This window comes from Hyperolius riggenbachi, chromosome 1, assembly GCF_040937935.1.
Source record: "Hyperolius riggenbachi isolate aHypRig1 chromosome 1, aHypRig1.pri, whole genome shotgun sequence".
NCBI classification, from domain to species: domain Eukaryota; kingdom Metazoa; phylum Chordata; class Amphibia; order Anura; family Hyperoliidae; genus Hyperolius; species Hyperolius riggenbachi.
Window position 1 is genome coordinate 558,858,419 of NC_090646.1, and position 22,576 is coordinate 558,880,994.

General features: G+C 46.6%; 1 protein-coding gene across 2 annotated transcripts in view; it reads left to right on the plus strand.

Annotated features, from left to right (window-relative positions):
- LOC137526536 (solute carrier organic anion transporter family member 4C1-like) overlaps positions 1 to 22,576 on the plus strand; it is a 100,843-nt gene that overhangs the window by 35,898 nt on the left and 42,369 nt on the right. For both annotated transcript variants that reach the window (XM_068247474.1, XM_068247476.1), the window contains 4 exons: positions 11,349 to 11,612; positions 16,981 to 17,175; positions 18,154 to 18,250; positions 19,232 to 19,353. In XM_068247474.1, coding sequence (XP_068103575.1) covers positions 11,349 to 11,612; positions 16,981 to 17,175; positions 18,154 to 18,250; positions 19,232 to 19,353 — 678 coding nt within the window. The remainder of the gene's footprint in view (positions 1 to 11,348; positions 11,613 to 16,980; positions 17,176 to 18,153; positions 18,251 to 19,231; positions 19,354 to 22,576) is intronic.

The window sequence follows — 22,576 nt, forward strand, 5'->3', positions numbered from 1 at the left end:
CAGATGTTCATTGGTCATGTTACTTGGTTGGGGTCCTGGAGTGTTGCGTAGTCATTTCCAATCCAGGATTGATTCATTTTAATTTGAGTCAGACGGTCTGCATTTTCTGTAGAGAGGCGGATACGCCGATCTGTGACGATGCCTCCGGCAGCACTGAAACAGCGTTCCGACATAACGCTGGCTGCCGGGCAAGCCAGCACCTCTATTGCGTACATTGCCAGTTCGTGCCAGGTGTCTAGCTTCGATACCCAATAGTTGAAGGGTGCAGATGGATGGTTCGACACAGCTACGCCATCTGACATGTAGTCCTTGACCATCTTCTCCAGGCGATCGGTGTTGGAGGTGGATCTGCACGCTTGCTGTTCAGTGGGCTGCGGCTGCATGGGTGTCAGAAAATTTTCCCACTCCAAGGACACTGCCGATACCATTCCCTTTTGGGTACTAGCTGCGGCTTGCGTTGTTTGCTGCCCTCCTGGTCGTCCTGGGTTTGCGGAAGTCAGTCTGTCTGCGTACAACTGGCTAGAGGAGGGGGAGGATGTCAATCTCCTCTCTAAAGTCTCCACAAGGGCCTGCTGGTATTCTTCCATTTTGACCTGTCTGACTCTTTCTTCAAGCAGTTTTGGAACATTGTGTTTGTACCGTGGATCCAGAAGGGTATAAACCCAGTAATTGGTGTTGTCCAGAATGCGCACAATGCGTGGGTCACGTTCAATGCAGTCTAGCATGAATTGAGCCATGTGTGCCAGAGTCCTACCAGAATCCTCATCATCCTCTTGTGAGCGTTGTGATAGTTGTTGTGATGCATCATAGTCGTCACCTTCCTCCTGGTCTGCTTATGCTGACCATTCGCGTTGAATTTTGGAAGTCCAACGTGCACCGCTCTGGCCCTCGTCAGTGGTGGCATGAAATTCCTGCTCCAACTCCAGCTGTTCCTCCTCCTCTTCTTCGTCATAGCTGCTGGGGCCAGCGTTCCCTGAGGCGGATGGCCTGATGTTGGTACCATCACGCTGATCGTTTTCTCCTTCAGATTCCCCCAGTTGCATCATGACAGCTGTTTCCTTGATTTTTAACATCGACCTCTTCAGTAAACACAGCAGTGGTATGGTAATGCTGACTGAAGAGTTGTCACTGCTCACAAGCAACGTGGATTGCTCAAAATTTTGGAGGACTTGGCAGAGGTCCAACATGTTGGCCCAATCGGATCCACAGAAGCTTGGCAGCTGGCCGGATGCGCCTCGGTACTGCGCCGTCATGTACTGGACCACTGCACTCTTCTGCTCGCAAAAGCGGGCTAGCATGTGCAGCGTAGAATTCCAGCGCGTAGGGACATCACACAGCAAGCGATGGTGGGGGAGATTGAAGCGCTCCTGCATCTTGGCGAGTGCCCCCGAAGCAGTACTGGAATTTCTACAATGTTTGGACACTCGACGCACCTTCAACAGCAGATCGGGCACGCCTGGGTATGTCCTCAGGAACCGCTGAACTACTAGGTTCATCACGTGCGCCAGGCAAGGGATGTGTGTCAGCTTAGCCAACCTTAAAGCGCGAATGAGATTACTCCCATTATCACACACAACCATGCCCGGTTTCAGGTCCAGCGGTGCCAGCCACAAATCCGTCTGTTCCTTTATTCCCCTCCAAATTTCCTCCCCTGTGTGCTGCTTATCCCCAAGGCAGATTAGCTTCAGCAACGCTTGCTGACGCATGCCAACAGCTGTGCTGCACTGCTTCCACGATCCTACTGCTGCTGGGTTAGCGTTTCCGGATGAGGTACAGCTTTGAGATGCGTTGGAGGAGAAGGAGTCAGAGAGGTAGGTGCTGCTGTTATCCAGTGGGAGGGACGGCGGTGCAGCTGTTTGTGGCGTGGGCAACACCCGTGCCGTAGCAGGTGAGGAATCGCTGCCAGGCTCCACAAGGTTCACCCAGTGCGCGGTAAGGGAGATGTATCGACCCTGGCCGAACGCACTCGTCCAGGTGTCAGTGGTGAGGTGAACCTTGCAGGCAACGGCATTCTTCAAGCTTCGGGTTATTTTGCTGACCACGTGCTCATGCAACTCAGGCACTGCAGAGCGTGCAAAGTGGTAGCGGCTGGGAACCACGTAACGTGGGATGGCCACTGACATCATGCCCTTGAAGCTGTTTGTCTCCACCAATCGATATGGCAGCATTTCGCAGGCCAGAAGCTTGGCTATGCTGGCTGTTACTGCCACGGCCCGGGGGTCATTTGCTGGCAATTTCCTCTTGCGCTCAAACATCTCCGACACAGACAACTGAACCGTAGCGCTGCACACGGAAGGGCTGTTGGTTGTTGTGTTTGATGAACACTGGGAGACCTCAAGAGCACTACTCCGGAAAGTGACAGTGTCAGCGTCGTCTGATGTTTGTGAATGTTGTGAACCACGCAATGGCTGGGCTACTGCTGCTGCTGAGGCGGGTCTGGTGAACCCAAGGGAGGCAGTGTTGTTTCTGGTACCCTGTCCTGACGCGTTTGCCCAAAGAGTGGGATGTTTGGATAGCATGTGACGGCTCATGCTGGTGGTGGAGAGGTTGTTAATATTTTTCCCCCTGCTCAGGCGGGTCTTGCACACCTTGCAAATCGCCATGGTAACATCCTCAGTGCAGTCTTCAAAGAAAGCCCAGACTTTGGAGCACCTGCCTCCTTGCTGGCGATTTCTGTTTGCTCCTCTTTTGCCTCTCACTTGAACTTCCACGCTTGTGGTGCCTGAAATTGCGCGCCGCCTACCTTGTGGCACAAGGCGAACTCGTGCAGCAGTGTGTTCTTCAACAGACTCATCTGTGCTGCTGCTACGACGGCGATGTTCTCGTTCACAAACAAAATCTGGGTCTCTGTCCACATTGTCCATACCCTCCTCTTCCATCTCCTCAAACTCGTCATATGTCATTGTGGGCCACCGCCGTGGAGTAGAGCTCCCCACAACAACCTCTGCGCAGCACACTCCAACGTCGTCTTCCAGATCTTGTCGGCCGACCTCCTGCAATTGCAACCCCTCCTGCCCAAATTGCTCTGGGATTTGGGTTTCCGAGTCCTCTTCGGACTCGCCTTGTATTTCAGTGCGCGGTGCATTTCCCACAGTTAACGGTTGTGAATCCAGGCACAACATTTCTGGCTGTTCCTCCATTGACCTTTGAAAGGTGGAAGTTTGTTGGGCTGGGAATAGCTCCTGCGAATACCCCATTGTGTCCTGAGGTAATTCATCGGACTGGTTATCTGGCAGTTGTGTGCGTGGTGTCGCTGCCGGTTGTGTCAGCTTTGTGCCCACTGGCTCCTTGTAACTGGCTGAGGACTCGGACCTCGTGCGTGATGTGCTGGTGCTGCTTAACCCACTGCTGGACGCTTGAGAGGTCATCCAAGTAATTATCTGGTCCTGTTCTTTTGGATTTGTGAGGGTTGTTGTCCTGGACAACATGGGCGGTATTGAGTGGGTTTTCTTGGGTGCTCCCCTGTGGCCTGTACGTGAACCGTCAGGGGAAACACCTCTTCCCTTGCCCCTCCCTCTTTCACCGGATTTCTTCCTCATTTCACTTATCCTTACAGTACACGCTGACTGGCAGCAGTACAGTGGCAGTACAGAAATGCTATACAGTACCACTATTCCCAGCAGCGACACAGAGCACAATGCTATACAGTGACGGGTGAGCGGTGTACCACTATTCCCAGCAGCGACACAGAGCACAATGCTATACAGTGACGGGTGAGCGGTGTACCACTATTCCCAGCAGCGACACAGAGCACAATGCTATACAGTGACGGGTGAGCGGTGTACCACTATTCCCAGCAGCGACACAGAGCACAATGCTATACAGTGGCGAACGAGCGGTGTACCACTATTCCCAGCAGACACAGAACAGTACACAGAATGCTATATAGTGTGGCTGAACGAGCGGTGTACCACTATTCCCAGCAGACACAGAACAGTACACAGAATGCTATATAGTGTGGCTGAACGAGCGGTGTACCACTGTTCCCAGCAGACACAGAACAGTACACAGAATGCTATATAGTGTGGCTGAACGAGCGGTGTACTACTGTTCCCAGCAGACACAGAACAGTACACAGAATGCTATATAGTGTGGCTGAACGAGCGGTGTACTACTGTTCCCAGCAGACACAGAACAGTACACAGAATGCTATATAGTGTGGCTGAACGAGCGGTGTACCACTGTTCCCAGCAGACACAGAACAGTACACAGAATGCTATATAGTGTGGCTGAACGAGCGGTGTACCACTATTCCCAGCAGACACAGAACAGTACACAGAATGCTATATAGTGTGGCTGAACGAGCGGTGTACCACTATTCCCAGCAGACACAGAACAGTACACAGAATGCTATATAGTGTGGCTGAACGAGCGGTGTACTACTGTTCCCAGCAGACACAGAACAGTACACAGAATGCTATATAGTGTGGCTGAACGAGCGGTGTACCACTGTTCCCAGCAGACACAGAACAGTACACAGAATGCTATATAGTGTGGCTGAACGAGCGGTGTACCACTATTCCCAGCAGACACAGAACAGTACACAGAATGCTATATAGTGTGGCTGAACGAGCGGTGTACCACTATTCCCAGCAGACACAGAACAGTACACAGAATGCTATATAGTGTGGCTGAACGAGCGGTGTACTACTGTTCCCAGCAGACACAGAACAGTACACAGAATGCTATATAGTGTGGCTGAACGAGCGGTGTACTACTGTTCCCAGCAGACACAGAACAGTACACAGAATGCTATATAGTGTGGCTGAACGAGCGGTGTACCACTATTCCCAGCAGACACAGAACAGTACACAGAATGCTATATAGTGTGGCTGAACAAGCGGTGTACCACTATTCCCAGCAGACACAGAACAGTACACAGAATGCTATATAGTGTGGCTGAACGAGCGGTGTACTACTGTTCCCAGCAGACACAGAACAGTACACAGAATGCTATATAGTGTGGCTGAACGAGCGGTGTACTACTGTTCCCAGCAGACACAGAACAGTACACAGAATGCTATATAGTGTGGCTGAACGAGCGGTGTACTACTGTTCCCAGCAGACACAGAACAGTACACAGAATGCTATATAGTGTGGCTGAACGAGCGGTGTACTACTGTTCCCAGCAGACACAGAACAGTACACAGAATGCTATATAGTGTGGCTGAACGAGCGGTGTACTACTGTTCCCAGCAGACACAGAACAGTACACAGAATGCTATATAGTGTGGCTGAACGAGCGGTGTACTACTGTTCCCAGCAGACACAGAACAGTACACAGAATGCTATATAGTGTGGCTGAACGAGCGGTGTACCACTGTTCCCAGCAGACACAGAACAGTACACAGAATGCTATATAGTGTGGCTGAACGAGCGGTGTACTACTGTTCCCAGCAGACACAGAACAGTACACAGAATGCTATATAGTGTGGCTGAACGAGCGGTGTACTACTGTTCCCAGCAGACACAGAACAGTACACAGAATGCTATATAGTGTGGCTGAACGAGCGGTGTACTACTGTTCCCAGCAGACACAGAACAGTACACAGAATGCTATATAGTGTGGCTGAACGAGCGGTGTACCACTGTTCCCAGCAGACACAGAACAGTACACAGAATGCTATATAGTGTGGCTGAACGAGCGGTGTACTACTGTTCCCAGCAGTGACACACAATGACTGGGGGGGACCCTGGCTAGCGTGGCTGGAGCGCGAACTACCCTGCCTGCCTACCCAAAGCTAAACCCACAGACAAATGGCGGAGATATGACGTGGTTCGGGTATTTATTTACCCGAACCACGTGACAGTTCGGCCAATCAGAGCGCGTTCGGGTCCGAACCACGTGACCCGTTCGGCCAATCACAGCGCTAGCCGAACGTTCGGGGAACGTTCGGCCATGCGCTCTTAGTTCGGCCATATGGCCGAACGGTTTGGCCGAGCACCGTCAGGTGTTCGGCCGAACTCGAACATCACCCGAACAGGGTGATGTTCTGCAGAACCCGAACAGTGGCGAACACTGTTCGCCCAACACTACACCCAGGTACAAGGTTTTTGCTTTGTGTCCACGTCTGGACAAAATGGGCGTGGCCACACATCAGAATGTGATCCTGGTCATAGGTGGAGTAAAAAATGTTGTTTAGATCAGAGTTCCCCAGCCTTGTTCTCAAGGTCCCTCCAGCAGTGCATGTTTTGCAGGAAACCACAAACATGTACAGGATTGAGGTGAGGTAATTTAGTGCCTCAGCAGAGCTGATTTACTACCTCTGTGGCTTACCACACAACATGTACTGTTGGTGGGCCTTGAGGACAGGGTTGGGGAACACTGGTTTAGATAGCTAGTTGTGCCCCCTATATGGCCATAAGTGCCCCCCTTCCCCGTTCAGATATTCCCCCTTTGTTTAAATAGCCAAATGTACCGCCCTTTATATAGCTAGATGTGCCCCCCCTTTAGATAGCCAGATGTACCCCCTTTCCCCCATTTACAGTAGATAGCCAGATGTGCACCACATCTGCTGCTGCTGTTAATGCTGTTGCCCTCCTCTGCAGAGGGAGAAAGAGAAGCAGGGTCAGTTTGGGCATCCAGCAACCCGCCTCTCACACACGTGGGGGTGCAGCGGCCTTGTTGAGAGTCCTCACAGTGCTGCACCCGGGGACATATGTCCTCCCTTGCTACCTCCTATAGCTACACCTCTGTTTTGCTGCCCAATGCAGCTATGCACAGTGGCACAGAGAGCCGTCATTCAGCTCACCCTGCGCCCAACTCACCAGCGGCCGTACCATATGCACTTCCCTGGTGACCCTCACAGCCTGGGGGCCCATCTTCCAAGGGTCATTAAACAAGTGTGGACATTGTAATCTTCACACCTAAATCTACTCTTCCTTCAACCCTCCACCACCACCAGTCGGCACTGCAACGCTGACACCATCCACTGGGTAGGAAAGGACTTATATCATGTGATCGGAACTGAGAAGAGGATATCGGCATTGCAGTGCCGCAAGTGGAGGAGAGGAGGAGCCGACCCACCTGCCTGGAACAGATAAATATGTCAGCTCCCTGTGCCACTATGCATACACTGCCAGGCTGGGGAAGACACTCTTCCCCAGTGGCAGAACAATCGGCCCTGCAGCGCGCATATAGCTTTGGTTTGACAAAGCCAACAGTGTGCCCCTGTTCAGAATAAATGAAGGGGCCCCATGTGAGCGGCCGTAGTCATAGCTGGTTACAGGATCCACATAATGTCGATAACATAAAAGTACTTGAATCTAGGTTACATTCTGCAGGCACTGTGTTAATGTAGCACACATTTCATACTTGTGTATGACTGGGCCACAGGTAGATATCACTGTTCCTCCTGCGTTTCAGAGAGAAATACACAGAGAAGAGCTTACAGAATAAACATACCTTAACTGTGGTGCAGCTGCATGGGCCCTAGAGGGCATGGGGCCCCTGTGCGACTGCACAACCTGCACGGGCCTATGTCCACCTCTATATATATATATATGTGCTAAGGGGTTAAAGGGAAACCGAGGTGAGAGGGTTATGGAGGCTGACATGTTTATTTCCTTTTAAATAATGCACCTTGCCTGGCTGTTCTGCTGATCCTCTGCCTCTTCTACTTTAAGCCAGAGACCCTGTTTCAGGTGTGTGATTTAGACCCTACTGACCAGAAAGATCAGCAGCACCGCCAGGCCACTGGTATTGTTTAAAAGGAAATATACTGTATATGGCAACTTCCATAGGTCTCACACCTCGGGTTCCTTTTAATCTCTTGATGTTGTTAATAATGATATATTTACATGGTGTGTAAGTAATTGAGTGTTAAACGTTGTTATACTGTGAGCTGTTTCCTCTGGAAGATAATTAGCGTGGTTCATCCCTCAGGGCAGACAAGATAAAACCACAGGGGAAAGAGACATTGCTACACCACATGGCTCATCCTCTTTGTTGCACATTATACCACAAGCTAACATTACATATGTACATTTAAAGTAGGAGTAAATTAAAATAAAAGGCAGCCCAGCAAGGAACAACATCATAGCAGATACAGTGAGCAATACCCTACCTTTTAAAACGACATCGTTATCAGGGTATTATGTTATTTGTCTTTTAACATAGTGTATTTTTGTTCATTAAAGCAGCAGTTTTCCTTGTGTTACAGCCTAAAGGTAACCATACACTTATAGATTTGCAGCAGAATCGACCATTAGATAGATTTCTGTTAGATGCCTTTCAAGTCAAATCTGACAGGAATCTATCTGATGTGTGCCACACACTAAGAACAGATTTCCAATAGATTTCAGAATGAAATTGATCTAAATGCATCATTGGACCATCAGATCTAATGCAACTCTATATGCCATCGATGTGCTGCCAGCAGCAGATTGGCCTAGATTTTCCATCCTGTCAGATAGATCAAATCGATCAAAATCGGCTGCAAACCGATCGATAGATTCGATAGAATCGATTTCCAATGTATCGATTCGATAGAATTGATCGATCAATCGATGGCTAAAATCGACCAGTGTATGGGCCCCTTAAAACATATTTTCCTTCTTTGCAAGCAGATCTTGTAGATTGTTAATTAGTGGGAGGGGTTACCTTTAAAGAGGCATGCTAAATTTTACAATATTAATTTATAAATTATTTAGTCCGTTTTTGACTACTGTAAAATCTTTCTTCTCCCTGAATGACATTCTGAAATTTATCACAACTTTAGTCCTGTCAGGCGCAGCTCTATGGAATATTTGTTCACTGAGCGTTCCAAAGCCAGTGCAAAATATACCTGGTCTCCCAGAATGCTCTGGGAGGAGAATTCCACATATCTAAACAACCTAGGCTAAGAATCACTGGGAGGCCCAATATACCCCAATATATAGATAAAGGAAGTCTTTTTGTTGCTGAAACCAGGAAAATTACTGAATGTGGGTATCCTGAATAATTGACTGCATTCTACTGTATGTCACTACAGTGCCTCTTTAACAGGCTTTTTAAATTCGTAACTTGCTCAGCCTGTAGATTGTTCTTAAAGTGGTTCAAATCATGTGGTATAAAGTCAGTATGGAGAAGAGTTTGGAGCTGTCTGCACCAGTGCTGGCTGGGATCAATGAAGAATAGGGCAGACAGCATCCAAAGCAGAATAGACTTGTTGGGTCACAGTTGTAAGAAGGGTTGGAGGCAAGGCCGGTTCTCTCATGAATCAAGTTGAAACATTTGCATCAGGCGCAGAGATTACAGGGGCAGCATTTTTGTAGCAGCATGCAATCAGAGTAGGAGGAGAAGCGAGATGAGAGCAAGGTAAATAGGTCGTCATGGGAAAAAGCAGCTTGTTGTGCTGTGTGTGGATTCTGCCAGTGAGTGAGGAGCGGGGAGGCAGGAGAGCAGCAGTGTTTCATTTGACTTGCACAGCAGAAGAGAGAAGGTGGCACTTTTGTCCTGACTGAGGAGGGGGCACATGCTCACAAGTTTGCCTCAGGCAGCAAAAAGTCTAGAACCGGGCCTAGTTGGGGAAACATGTAATTGCTAGTGCAAAATAAGCATGTTTTTCAGACATGGATGGTTGCTAGCCATGAGATTATAGTAATTATGGGTATAGTGTGATTATAAATGTGGGAGGTTTGTCTGTTTGTTAAACCTTCTGCCACATTCAAAGAAATGGGTGAGTCTGTATGTATAAATATTCATACTTATAGTAAGAGATAACAACTACTTACTTGGGTGTGTCATAAGTAACTACACATTAATGACACTGAGAAAGTGAATGAAGTCACTCATTCTAGTAAAAAATGAGATTTGTATCAACACTACAAGATCATCATTACTTGATGTCAACAAGAGAACAAAGCCTGCTTGACCTGTTCAGTACAGATAGACTGGACATTGTTTCAAATGTGCAGCTTTAGATCAGATCCGGAGCACTTGGGAAATAGCGATCACAATATGGTCACATTTGGTGGCCATACACTGGTCGATTTGCCATCAGATTCGACCAACAGATATATCCCTCTCTGATCGAATCTGATCAGAGAGGGATCGTATGGCTACCTTTACTGCAAACAGATTGTGAACCGATTTCAGCCTGAAACCGATCACAATCTGTTGTGGTGGTGCTGCCGCCGCTCCCCCCCGCCCGCATACATTACCTGCTCCGCTGGTGCGACTGCCCCCGGTCACCGCTCTTCTTCTCCGTCTCCGCTCTGGTCTCCAGGTCCAGCATGCTTTACTTCTTCCTGTCTGGGGGAAGTTTAAACAGTAGAGCGCCCTCTACTGTTTAAACTTCCTGCCGGGACAGGAAGAAGGGAAGCATGCCGGAGACCAGACCAGAGCGGAGACGGAGAAGAAGAGCGGAGACCCGGGAGTCGTGCCGGCGGAGCAGGTAATGTATTGCAGCTCTATTGCATCGGTCGTCGGGCACTCGAACGCCGCTAGCGATGCGCTCTTTACCCGCGGGCGATCGACGGTTATCTTCCGCACGGCGCGATCGATGGGATCGGACGGAATGGATCGAAATTCGGCGTGTAGCGTGAACGATTGGCAGCAGATTCAATCCCAGTGATCGAATCTGCTGTCTAAACGGGCGCAAATCGGGCCAGTGTATGGCCAGCTTTAACACTTAAAGTGGATCCAAAGTGAACTTTTACTCATTGCATAATTGTGTTCCTTTCCTATTGTTTATAGGGCATTCCTCAAGCCAAATACTTTTTTGTTTTAATACTCTAATTCCCTATAAACTAAATAAACCACGCCCACATGTTTTCAGAGAGCCTTGGCAGTAGCAAGGGCTCATGGGAGCTCAGTCTGGGCAGGAGGAGGAGGAGGTGTTACTAGCCATTGATTTCAGAGGCAGAGGGGAGGCGGGAGGAGGGGGGATTAGGTTTTTTTCACAGGCTTAGTGATCAAGATACAGAAAAGCCTGCCTCTGTGTAATGTTTACAAACAACATGGCTGCTGTCATTGTATCACAGGAAGAAATAATAATGTTCTATTAAAGCTGTTTGCAGCTATATTATAGATAAGATATATAGACAAGTTGCTTGTTATAGTTAGTTTTTTATCTCGTATCCGCTTTAAGCTAGAGTGCAACTAAAACTATGGATTTTTAGAAAAGCCATGTTTAAACAGCTCAAGATTCACTATTGGCTTTGAGCACTATATTTGTATGGCACATACCAAAGGGGTGTTGGACAACTTGTAATTATTTGAAAATGTTATATCACATAAATCTCTGGTCCATACCATGGACTGAAGAAAGAAAAGGCACATTTCTGGAACTGTTCCATTGTATTGTTTGAATGTTCTACAAATCTACGTAATGCCTCTTTTACTACCTTCTCTTTTTCTTTTACAGGTACTGCTGTGAATGGCTTGGTCAATGTAGTAATATCAACTATTGAAAAGCGGTATGACTTAAACAGCTCCCTCACTGGACTCATCTCTGCCAGCTATGACATTGCATTTTGTGTATTATCAATGTTTGTGTCTTTTTATGGGCAAAGAGGACACAAGCCCAGGTGGCTAGCCTTTTCAGCACTAATGATTGGACTGGGATCCATAGTATTCTCTATACCTCACTTTGTTACTGGAGAGTACCAGTATGGAAACCGATATAATGGTGAGTTGACCAGTTCCTTAAAAAGATGGCGTTAACAAAGTAAATTATTTTGATTAGTTTTATTCACTTTATTGCTTTTTTATCTAAGGTTTGGTGTTAGAGAAATAATTATGGGCCTGGTAACCATCTTATAAATTAACACAAAATTAGCATTATACAATTTTGCACATATTCACAAATGGGAGTAGAGGCACTTTAGAATTGTCTCCTTAACCTTCCTGGCGGTAACCCTGTAGTTCGGGGTAAGCCGCGCAGGAGGTTTTCTCAGGCCCTCCTGGGCCGATTTACTTAATTTTTTTTTGCTGGACACAAAAACACCGATCGCCGCCGCCCCGCGCTCAATCGCCGCTATCCGTCGCGCCGCGCCCCCCCCCCCCCCCCAGACCCCGTGCGCTGCCTGTCCAATCAGTGCCAGGCAGCGCCGAGGGGTGGACCGGGACTCCCAATGACGTCACGACATCGCTGACGTCGGTGACGTCATCCCGCCCCGTCGCTATGGCGATGGGGGAAGCCCTCCAGGAAATCCTGTTCTTTGAACGGGATTTCCTGATCGGAGATCGCCAAAGGCGATCGAACCGGGCGGAGGGGTGCCGCTGAGCAGCGGCTATCATGTAGCGAGCCCTAGGCTCGCTACATGATTTAAAAAAAAAAAACTGCTGCGCTGCCTCCTGGCGGAAATAATTCAACCGCCAGGAGGGTTAAGGTACCCGCTAATGATGCAATTTTGATTGTACAATCCTACCACCTCTGTGTAATATGAGGGACTACCTAAAATATCAAGTCAAAGTATGTTTGCTCAGCTTACTCTTCTACTACATGAATTTGGTAAGATTGTGCAATCAAGATTGTATCATTAGTGGGCACTTTTGCACAGATATTGTTAAGCATTCTTTGCCAACTACAAGCAGACAGTAGTCTTGCTGTGTTGTGACAGAACACGGTCAGTTGATATATTCCCCCACTGACTTAAAGAGAAACTGTAACCAAGAATTGACCTTCATCCCAATCAGTAGCTGATGCCCCCTTTCCCATGAGAAATCTATTTCTTTTCTCAAACGGATCATCAGGCGGGTCTGTATGGCTGATATTGTGGTGAAACCCCTCCCACAGTGTGATTTCAGGACCATGGTCCTGACATTATCCTGTCTGTGAACCTCATTGCATTGTGGGAAATAGCTGTTTACAGCTGTTTCCAACTGGCAAAAAAACAAGCAGCATCTCCTTCATCTGCCATCAGTAAAAATGTCACCATGTGATAAATGTCAGAATGTAAATCAGGGAGAGGAAAGCTGACTACCGTAAATCATTTATACATAATTATTGGAAAAATGTAACACTTTTTTTATCACATTATTTTCACTGTAACAATGCTAATGTTAGAGTGAAGAAGTCGGTGCTGTACAGTTTAGACAGCAAGGAAACTCTTTACTGCTTTATAAGTAGTGGTAGGATAAATCAGTTGGCTATGGTGCTGATTTAGCTTCAGCTTTAAATCAGCACTGCATTCAAGTACAAATAAAAACAACAGTGCCAGACCTCCCATAATTCTGTCCAGTCAGTTTTCTCATTCAGATGGCCACAAGTACACCAGCCAGCTCCCTGGCCTCACTTTTGTCCACAACTTTCCATCAAATACCAGCAGGTCAGCTGACTGAACTGTGCAATGCAGCAGTGCAGGAAGAGGCTGTGTACACAATCAAGTACTTAAGATGCCCATACATCTAACGATTTTGGCGGCTGATTGACCAAAAGACAGATCTGTTGGCGGCCATAAACTGCAGGTCAATTCCCAATCGATTTAAGCATGAGAACTTTTGGGAATCTCCCTGCTCATCACTAGCGCTGTCCCCCCTAGTGTTAAATGTGCCCCCCCTGGTGCCCTTGCATGAATATTTAACCTGTCCGCCACTGTCTCTGTCCTCTTCCTCACACACATACCCACGTGTTTGCTGTCATATTGCACGTGGGCGAGTGTGTGGCGCCACACAGCGGTGGACATTGACAGACAAAGTATTCATGCACGGGTACCAGGGGCACATTTAACACTAGGGAGGACGGCACTGGTGGTTCTATTGCGTTCCTTGCTCCTCTCGATATAGCACGCAGTTGCCGCCAATCAAGCATGTCGGCCCAAGATTTTGCAGCATGTCTGATCTATGTGATCTGATATATGTGGCCAATTTCGGCCTAAAACTGGTTGCATCATCAATCGGACAGGCTCTTGGTGGCACCGATTTTTATTCGATTCAATTATAATCATCGAATCTCATGGTTGATTGGCCGCCAAGTCACCTGATGTGTGGCCACCTTTAGACTAGCTGTATATAAAATTGATGTAATTTTGAAATTAATGCAGTTAAATATTTTTGTCATGTTTGCTTGATGTTCATCTGTAAAGGGTTACTCCACTTTAATATAAACACTTATATAACCTGTGTTATCACTATAGATCTATTTGAAAGCATGAAAATGGTACGTGCAGAGTACCAGTTAAGTTGGCCATATACTCAACAATTTTTCCTGCTGATATTCAGCAGATTTGATGGAAGCTGATAAAAATTGATGACGCAGATGGGCTGCCCCCTAATCCCCCCACTGGTCCACCGCTGGTCCCCCTGCCCACTCATGTACAAACAGTGGCAGCTTACCTCTGCTTGGATTCCAGCGTGGAGCCTGGAGACCAAAGCCGCAGACCTCTCTCTTCCTCCTGCTTTTTCCCAGATGCTCAGTTTCTGCTAATGACACGATCAGCGTCATTAGCAGAAGCTGGTCACTAGGGGGAACAGCAGGAGGAAGAGAGAGGTCTGTGGCTTTGGTCTCCAGGCTCCACACTGAAGTCCAGGCAGAGGTAAGCTGCCACTGTTTGTACATGAGCGGGCATGGGGACAGGCGGGAGACCAGCAGAGGGGGGGGTGAGAGGGAGTGAAGGGTGAGCGGAGTCACCACGATCTGAGGTCTGAGGAGGAGAGGGCGGCTCATGGGGCACGGGGGCCATAATAGATCCGGGGCACCATGGCAACAGGTTCATGGGCGGTGCCCCGGATCAAATGGCCTAGCGACGCCGCTGGCAAGGTGCTTCTGGGACTTCACTCTACTAAAAAAAGTTGATTATGGCATACATAATCAACTTAACCACCCAGCGGTAGATCAAGGATAAAAAAAGTAATAACAAAAAACCTAGTAAAATAATGAAATACATAAAAGGAAGTGCAAGTGTAAGCAGTCACATCAGGCTAAATGGTGTCACTCATGAGGTGAGCAGAACAGCCAATGAAACGTGCTATTCTGAGTACCAAATACAGTTGAGTGTGATTAGCTTGTTGTTCCCATCTTTGGGAAGTAAGCCAACAATTGTACTTCCTTTTATGTTTATAAGTAGTCTATTAGGTTTTGGATATCTCCTCTTTATCAGTGTAGATTATCCACCCAGACTTAATCAAGGCCAAAGTGTCCAGCCACGGTGATGTTGTTGTGTACACGTGTCTTATAACTTCCTACAAATTGACTCAAAATAACAGTGTCTCAAATGCCAATCACAGCTCTGCACGTTTGCTACTTTATGCTTCAAATCTCTTGCAGACCCCAGTTGTGAAATACCAGCAACACAATTCACAGGGCCACCACAATCACTGTCATTTTAAAGCCATCTGTGAAAGGTTCCCCATACTGAAGGACACTGTTTCCTCAATTTCCCCTGTAGTCACAGCTATTTTGCACGCATTGTAGATATACACATATAGTTAGCCACATTGCCGGTACTCTAACTACTACGAGCTCCTTGCTGCTACTGTGTGTAAAGATGTTCATTGGTTAACATGATATTTAGGAGTTCTTAAAGAATACAGGTCCAAAGAGTAACTTATCCTCTGCCTGGGGGTCCCATTGGAAGAAAAGGTAGTAGAAAATGATAAAATCAAGAGAAAAAAAGCATTTTACTGAACTGATGCTGCAACTTTTCAGCACCCCTTTACATCTTAAAGGGAAGGTCCAAGCAAAATAAAAAAATGAGTTTCACTTACCTGGGGCTTCTACCAGCCCCATGCAGCCATCCTGTGCCCTCGTAGTCACTCACTGCTGCTCCAGTCCCCCGCTGGCAGCTTTCCGAACTCGGAGGTCGGCGGGCCGCATTGCATACGTTTTTACGCATTCCCACTAGTGCAGGAACATTAACACATACATTTTTACGCATTACTGGTTCAATGTGTAAAAATGTACGCATAGAACAAGTAACGCGTAAAAATGTATGTGTTAATGTTCTTGCACTAGCGGGAATGCGTAAAAACGTACGCAATGCGGCCAGCCGACCTCCAAGGTCGGAAAGCTGCCAGCGGGGGACTGGAGCAGCAGTGAGTGACTACGAGGGCACAGGATGGCTGCATGGGGCTGGTAGAAGCCCCAGGTAAGTGAAACTCATTTTTTTATTTTGCTTGGACCTTCCCTTTAAATGGCAAAAACAGTGGTGTAAATAAGGAGCTTAGGGCCCCAGTGCGAATATTACATGAACCCCCAAGCACTCTATTGATATGGAGCCCTCGGACCTGCCAAGGACAGCCACAGTCACTATCATTTTAAAGCCATTTGCTGAAGTGAGAGCAGCGTGGTATGTTGTCTTTGGACCCCGGCGATACGGCGCAGCTGAGAGCAAGCCAGACGGCCCATGTTCAGGGTTGGGACAATTTTACAGGTTGGCCAATTTGAAAGGTTTTAAGCATGTGAGTGTGCATTCTCAATTCAAATAAATTGTCTGGTTTTACGCTATGGAGGCTGTTGGCTTTATCCAATCCAATCTGATCCAAAAAAGCTTTATTGACAGGACCGAATACATTTAGCATCGTAAAAGCAAAACATTATTGTTAGCATGGGAGGGGATGGTTGTGGGATTATAGGTATGGGGAGGGTATAAGTGACATTATAACGGGTTTATAGTCCATAGGGATAGGAAGGGTATAGGGGGCAGTATACAGGGTGTACAGCAAATGGGTTATCATGTTCCTCTCAGGAACCACATGGCACGCATGTATGGAGAACGCAGTGTGCCCAGAACCAGCCAGGGACAAGTGCAGGCTATGGACAGGTAATGTATAACTTGCACTGGGCAACGGGGGAACATTTAACATTAGGGGGATAGCGGCAAGGCGGTCGGATGCGGCGTCACAAGGCTGATTCCGGAGTGATTTCAGCATGAAATTGATTGGGAGTCGGCCTGCGGTCTATGGGCAGCCAACAGATCTATCTCTAATCAGATTTGATTAAAGAGAGATTGGTCTCTTGGTCGAATCCGCCTACCATTGCCAGATGTATGGCTACCATAAGTGTGCAATTTCAAATCAGATAACAGTGCTCATTAACCAATGGCTTTGTTTTCCAGATTTCTGTGAAGCGTCAGCAAACAGCAGTAGTGTGGAGCAATGTACTGGCAAACGAGGCTCCACCCTCTCTAACTACCTGTATGTCTTTGTCCTGGGCCAGATGCTGATGGGAGTTGGTGGAACACCCCTATATACTTTGGGGACAGCTTTTTTTGATGACAGTCTTCCACCCCACAAATCTTCATTGTACATAGGTATTCAGACTTTACTTCTCTCTAGGTTTTCTTGAGATAGCTTGAGGTTATTACACATTTTTTATCTATTGTTTATGATTTGTATCAGTAGACCAGAAAATGTTTCCAATTTTTTTCTGTCTCCGCTCTACTAGCAATATTCTCATGTCTTCCTCTCTGGTCACCTCTTCTCACTCTCGCTTACAAGATTTCTCTCGATCGTCTCCCCTCCTCTGGAACTCCCTCCCTCAATACATCGCCCACTCATCCTTTTTAGGTGCAATCTGAAAACTCACCTCTTCAGGCAAGCATACTTCCTTACGACACTTCAGTCACTGACCACCATTGTTACCATCTCATACACAGCTTCCCTTCACTTATTGTCCTATCCCTTAACCCTTTAGACTGTAATGCTGGGCATACACGGACAGTTTGTTTCCTTATCAATCGAGCCGCTGATGGCTCGATTGATAATATCCGACAGGTCTGAGGACCTGACGGATAGATTCCCCGCTCGATCCCCGTAGGCGGACAATAGCAGGGAATCGAGCGGCTGATAAGGCATGCCCACAGGGACGAGCGGGAATCGATCCGCGCGGACGAGCGGTGACGCGCCGGCATCGAGCCGTTGGCTTGATACCGGCGCATAAACTGTCCGTGTATGCCCAGCATAAGGCTGATTGTCTAGGGATCTCTTTCCCTTCTGTCTCTCGATGCTGTATAATGTGTGTACACATCTTTCACCCGATGTGAAAATATGTAGTTCATTTGTTCACTGCATCAGCTGTAATCCACCATTGTTTTGTATTGGCAACTATTATATTGTTTGTTTTGTATTGCTATACCTTATATTCTGTTGTAGAATACCATGGAAGATGCTAGCGCTAGATAAATCAATAATAATAATATTAGTATATAACTTTATGTACCTTACATCAGTACAAGCAGTCTATAAACATGACTATTCATTAAATACATACACTCTCTTTTTCTGCCAAGGGATTGCCTATGGAATGTCCGTAGTGGGCCCTGCTATTGGATATGTGATTGGTGGACAGCTCTTAAATATTTATATAGATTTTGAAAAACTACAAACGTAAGTGTGTAATTCATACTGTTTTAATAAACGAAATCCTGGACTTATCAGATTCATCAGCTCAATACCATTAACTGATAATATTCAGATTAATACTCAAAATGTATATAATTTTGAAGAAATCATCATACATGCATTCTATTATTAATAGCATATGTGTTTAACGCAAAAATCCATGAACTTGTGATGACATTATAATGGCAAATCGTGCTGGTGGTAGTCTGTCGCTGTGGTAGCCCTACTATAACCTGATGCACACTCAGTGGGATAGCAATAGGGGATCTAGAGGTTGCGACTGCAACGGGGCTCCTTGACCAGAGGGGCCCAATAGGGGTCCTCCTTCATCCATCGTATTAGCGCTTGTCATAAAATAAGTGCTGCCATCAATGGTCATGAAGAGCACCAAAGGGAGGCAAGGGAAGGGGTGTGAACATTGGGGGCCCCATCATAGTTTCACTGGGGGCCCCATGAATTGTAGTTATGTCACTGGGTGTACTTCAAAGGACACCCGAGGCGAAAATAAACTAATGAAATAAATGATTGTATCTATCTTCCTTCTCCTAAAAATGGCTTTTTAAAGATATTCCACAGTTTTATATTTAAATTTACTTTTTAAGTTTTAACGGTTTTATTGTTTTTGCTCAATGACACGTGCATTGTGGTATGCCAAAGCTAAAATCTATGAACTATTGACCCTTTTTATCTCTTTTCTGCTCTCAGAAGCTATTTCCTGCTAGGAAAGTGTTTTATAGTTAGAATTTCTTATCAGTGAGGTTCACACTGTAGTCACTTCCTGTCTGAGTCGGGACTGAGTCAGCCACTTACATACCTGATATTTAACTCTTTCAAGTAGAGAAAGTAAAAAAGGAACACAGCATAGTTATCTGTGTGCTAGGCACTGTATATACACATGTCTATCTCATCATGTCACATGTCACTTCGGGTATCCTTTAATTCTTGTCAATTTTCTTGCCCATGAAGCACTCCTCTTTCCCCAACGGATCCCCGCTGGCTTGGTGCATGGTGGATTGCATTTGTGATTGTTGGATTAGTCACATGGCTTCTCATTGCGCCGTTCTCCTGTTTTCCAAAACACTTGCCAGGTAAGACGCATGTAGTGACATATATGTGCTAAATCTGAATTTAAACTTTATTCATCATAATAGAATATGAATCCATGCGTTGTAAATTAAAAATGTGACATTATATTCTAAATGTGCCAAAGGCTAACATATTTATGGCTACACTGTAAAAAAAAAGATATATACAGTATAAGACTCTAAAAAAAATCACTCTGATGTGTACTTGAACCAGTAAGCCATAAAGCCATATCATGCTATGAAATGCTGTGGTCTTCTAAACACTTGGAGTCACACCTTGCTCCACCAGTTGCTCTACTGCATACGTGTAAAAAAGGCACCAGGCAAATTTGGGCAAAGCCGATATTCTACTATGGCTTCTACCTCCTCCTAACACTAATCCTACTCCCAACTTTTTGACTCGAGGGCCACATGGGGTTCTCAAGTTTGACCAAGGGGCTGGACCAGATTAGGAATGAGTTTGGTCATGACAGGATGTGGGCCGAGCTAACTGTAATGTAACAGTGTAATGCAAAGACAGTGGGTCATGTTTTCTCTCAAAACACAGTAAGGCAAAGTGACCCTAAAGGTAAATAGACAATGTTTCCCCCGCCCACAAACAACACATGGCAGTAGCCAGACTTCTTTGTTACCAAACACAGGCCCAGGGACAGTAGGCAGACCCTCTCAGACAGCAACTGAACAGCAAGCTAAAATGAAAAAGGATAATGTAATGATCCACTCAGCTGGCTGTACTGGCAGACAGCTGTTTGACCGTTCCTCTAGTCTGTGGGCTGCAGGTCTCTGGAAGAGACCTGTCTTTCCATTACAAGTTTCTGGTCTGTTCTGCTGCTGAGGAATTTGCATACACTCGTTATGCAAATCCCCTACCTGCCTCCTTTGATGAGTGGCAGTATAAAGAGCTATGTTTCCCAGAGTCCTTGGCTGGTCATAAGGGTTAGTCCTGAGAAACACTCTTGGAGTGTCAGCCTTGCTCTTTGTTTGAAGATTAGCCTAGATGAATTCCTGGGACTGCACTAGGCAGGTTCCCTAGTGCAGTTAGGATTGCATATCTGTTTTGTTTGTCTGTTGCGATTGTCCTGTCCCAGCGGTGGTCGACAGGAAGTCGTTCTGATCTTTGTTCTTGGAGTGTAGCTGGAGCAGCGGTTGCTACCAGCTATCTCATCTGATCTGTTTTGCCAGGATCGCACTCGCCTTGCGCTAGTGCTGTGGATCCATCTGATCTCCATCTCTCTTTCTATACTTGGATCGCACTCGCCTTGCGCTAGTGCTGTGGATCCTTCTGGTCTGCTACACTTTTGCTGTACTTGGATCGCACTCGCCTTGCGCTAGTGCTGTGGATCCTTCTGTTCTGTCTTCCTGGATCGCACTAGCCTCTTGCGCTAGTGCTGTGGATCCTATTTCTCACTTATTCCTGTTTTCGTGTATCTGTCTTGTCTGCTACGAACGCTTGCTGGAGGCTCGGTGAGGTAACCGTTAAGCAAGCGCTCGCGTCCTCTGTTTCATATTTGTCTGTCAGTGGTTAGTTAGGCGTGCTTGTCTCTGTTGTGCTTATCACGCGGAGACCGCGCATAAACGCGTGCACTGTTGCGAATGAGTGCGGTTTTCGCGTTTAGCTAGCGTTTGTTATTTTCCTTATCTTCTCATTGTATGATTTGCTGTGCCTTTGCTACTCTCGTGCTCTGCCTTGCTGTAGCCTTGTGTCACCTCTGGCAATCGCCTCTCTCGCGATTGCGTTACTACTTCATATCTGCTGTTGTGTATGCACCGTCGCGGGTTGGCGACTAGTTTGGTGCACACACATACAATCTGTCCCTTTGCTCAATCTCATTTAGGGCTATCTTGCCCTGCGTTTCTTCCCTTCGTGCAATTCCTGTCTGGCGTGTGTGGTAGGGCAGAGGAGCTGTTCCTCTGCACTCCACAGCTCCACCTGCCGACAGGAATTTCCCTCTACAGGTGCATTGCACCTTTTGCTGGGTTCCCTCAAATTACACGCTTGTGGAGGATTTCCGCAGTGTCAACGCACGTCTTGTGCGCTGATCACGGAGAGAATTCCTCAATCGTTACAGATAACCATGCTCAGCTATATATTTGTCTTCCACAATAATAAAGGTGTCATGTTGGTAAGTACACAGTGTGTTGAACCAGAATATTTTTCCTAAAATAATTTTCTGGTATAACGCACCATTCCGTGCACTATCCTACATGAGTAGTGTATTGCACATTTACATGAAAGAAAAACATATAGCTGAGCAACAACATTTTAAAACACATTTTCACATTTACATAAAAAACCTGAGTAATTAATGTGGAGTTTCACCAAAATACACATAATGCGGCAGCGTTTCACCAAAGGACACGTAAAGCACTTACGGTAATTTTCCCTCAAAATAAATATAATGTTACAAAATACACACAATGTGAAAGCAATTCCCTAAAATACATATAACTGGCAGAATTTTGCCTCTTAAAAAAGCAGCATTTCCTTTATAAAATATGAGGCAGAGTTTCTCTTTAATATAGCACTGTCTGGAGACACAAATAGGCTTCAATGCTGGGCTCCAGTCAAGTCATTTTTTTGTAGCCCTTCTGGCAGAATACAGACGCCTGTAGCCTGGATCAGGTGAGCTGCAGCCAGTAAACTGGCGCGATCAATGTCCATTGGACTTGTCCGTCAGACACTGCAAGCCATTGTCCCCACCTACTGGGGAAAAAACATAATCAGCTGTCTTCCTTCTTATCTGTACTCACTGGCCTCAACAACAGTTTGCACTACTAGTAATTAGTCTGATCAGTATATATGCTAAATACACATAATAATACTGGCATCCGATACTATAGTAACAGGAGAGCAGGGAACCACTGTGGAAAGTCCCCACTAGATAAGCTCAGTTGCCAAGGACTGGAGTAGCTGCAGGGCTCTCCTCATTCCTGCTTCCTAGGTGCTGCCATTGTTTTTCCCAGAAGCTCTAAGCCCCAAACTACTTCTTGGTGTGGTTACAAGTTTTTCCTGTACTCATCTCACCAAGCTGCATACGAGAGAAATCACCGCCAGGAGACTTGGGTGCAGCAGCAGGACAGCCAATATACGGCTTACCCTGCTCATGCACAAGTGCCGGCAGCGTTAATTATTATTCCCCCTCCAGGTCCACGTGGATGGTGGGGAATGATGTAATTCTGCTTCCAGCTAATGCTAGTGGCCGAATTACAGTGTTTTAAAAGTAAC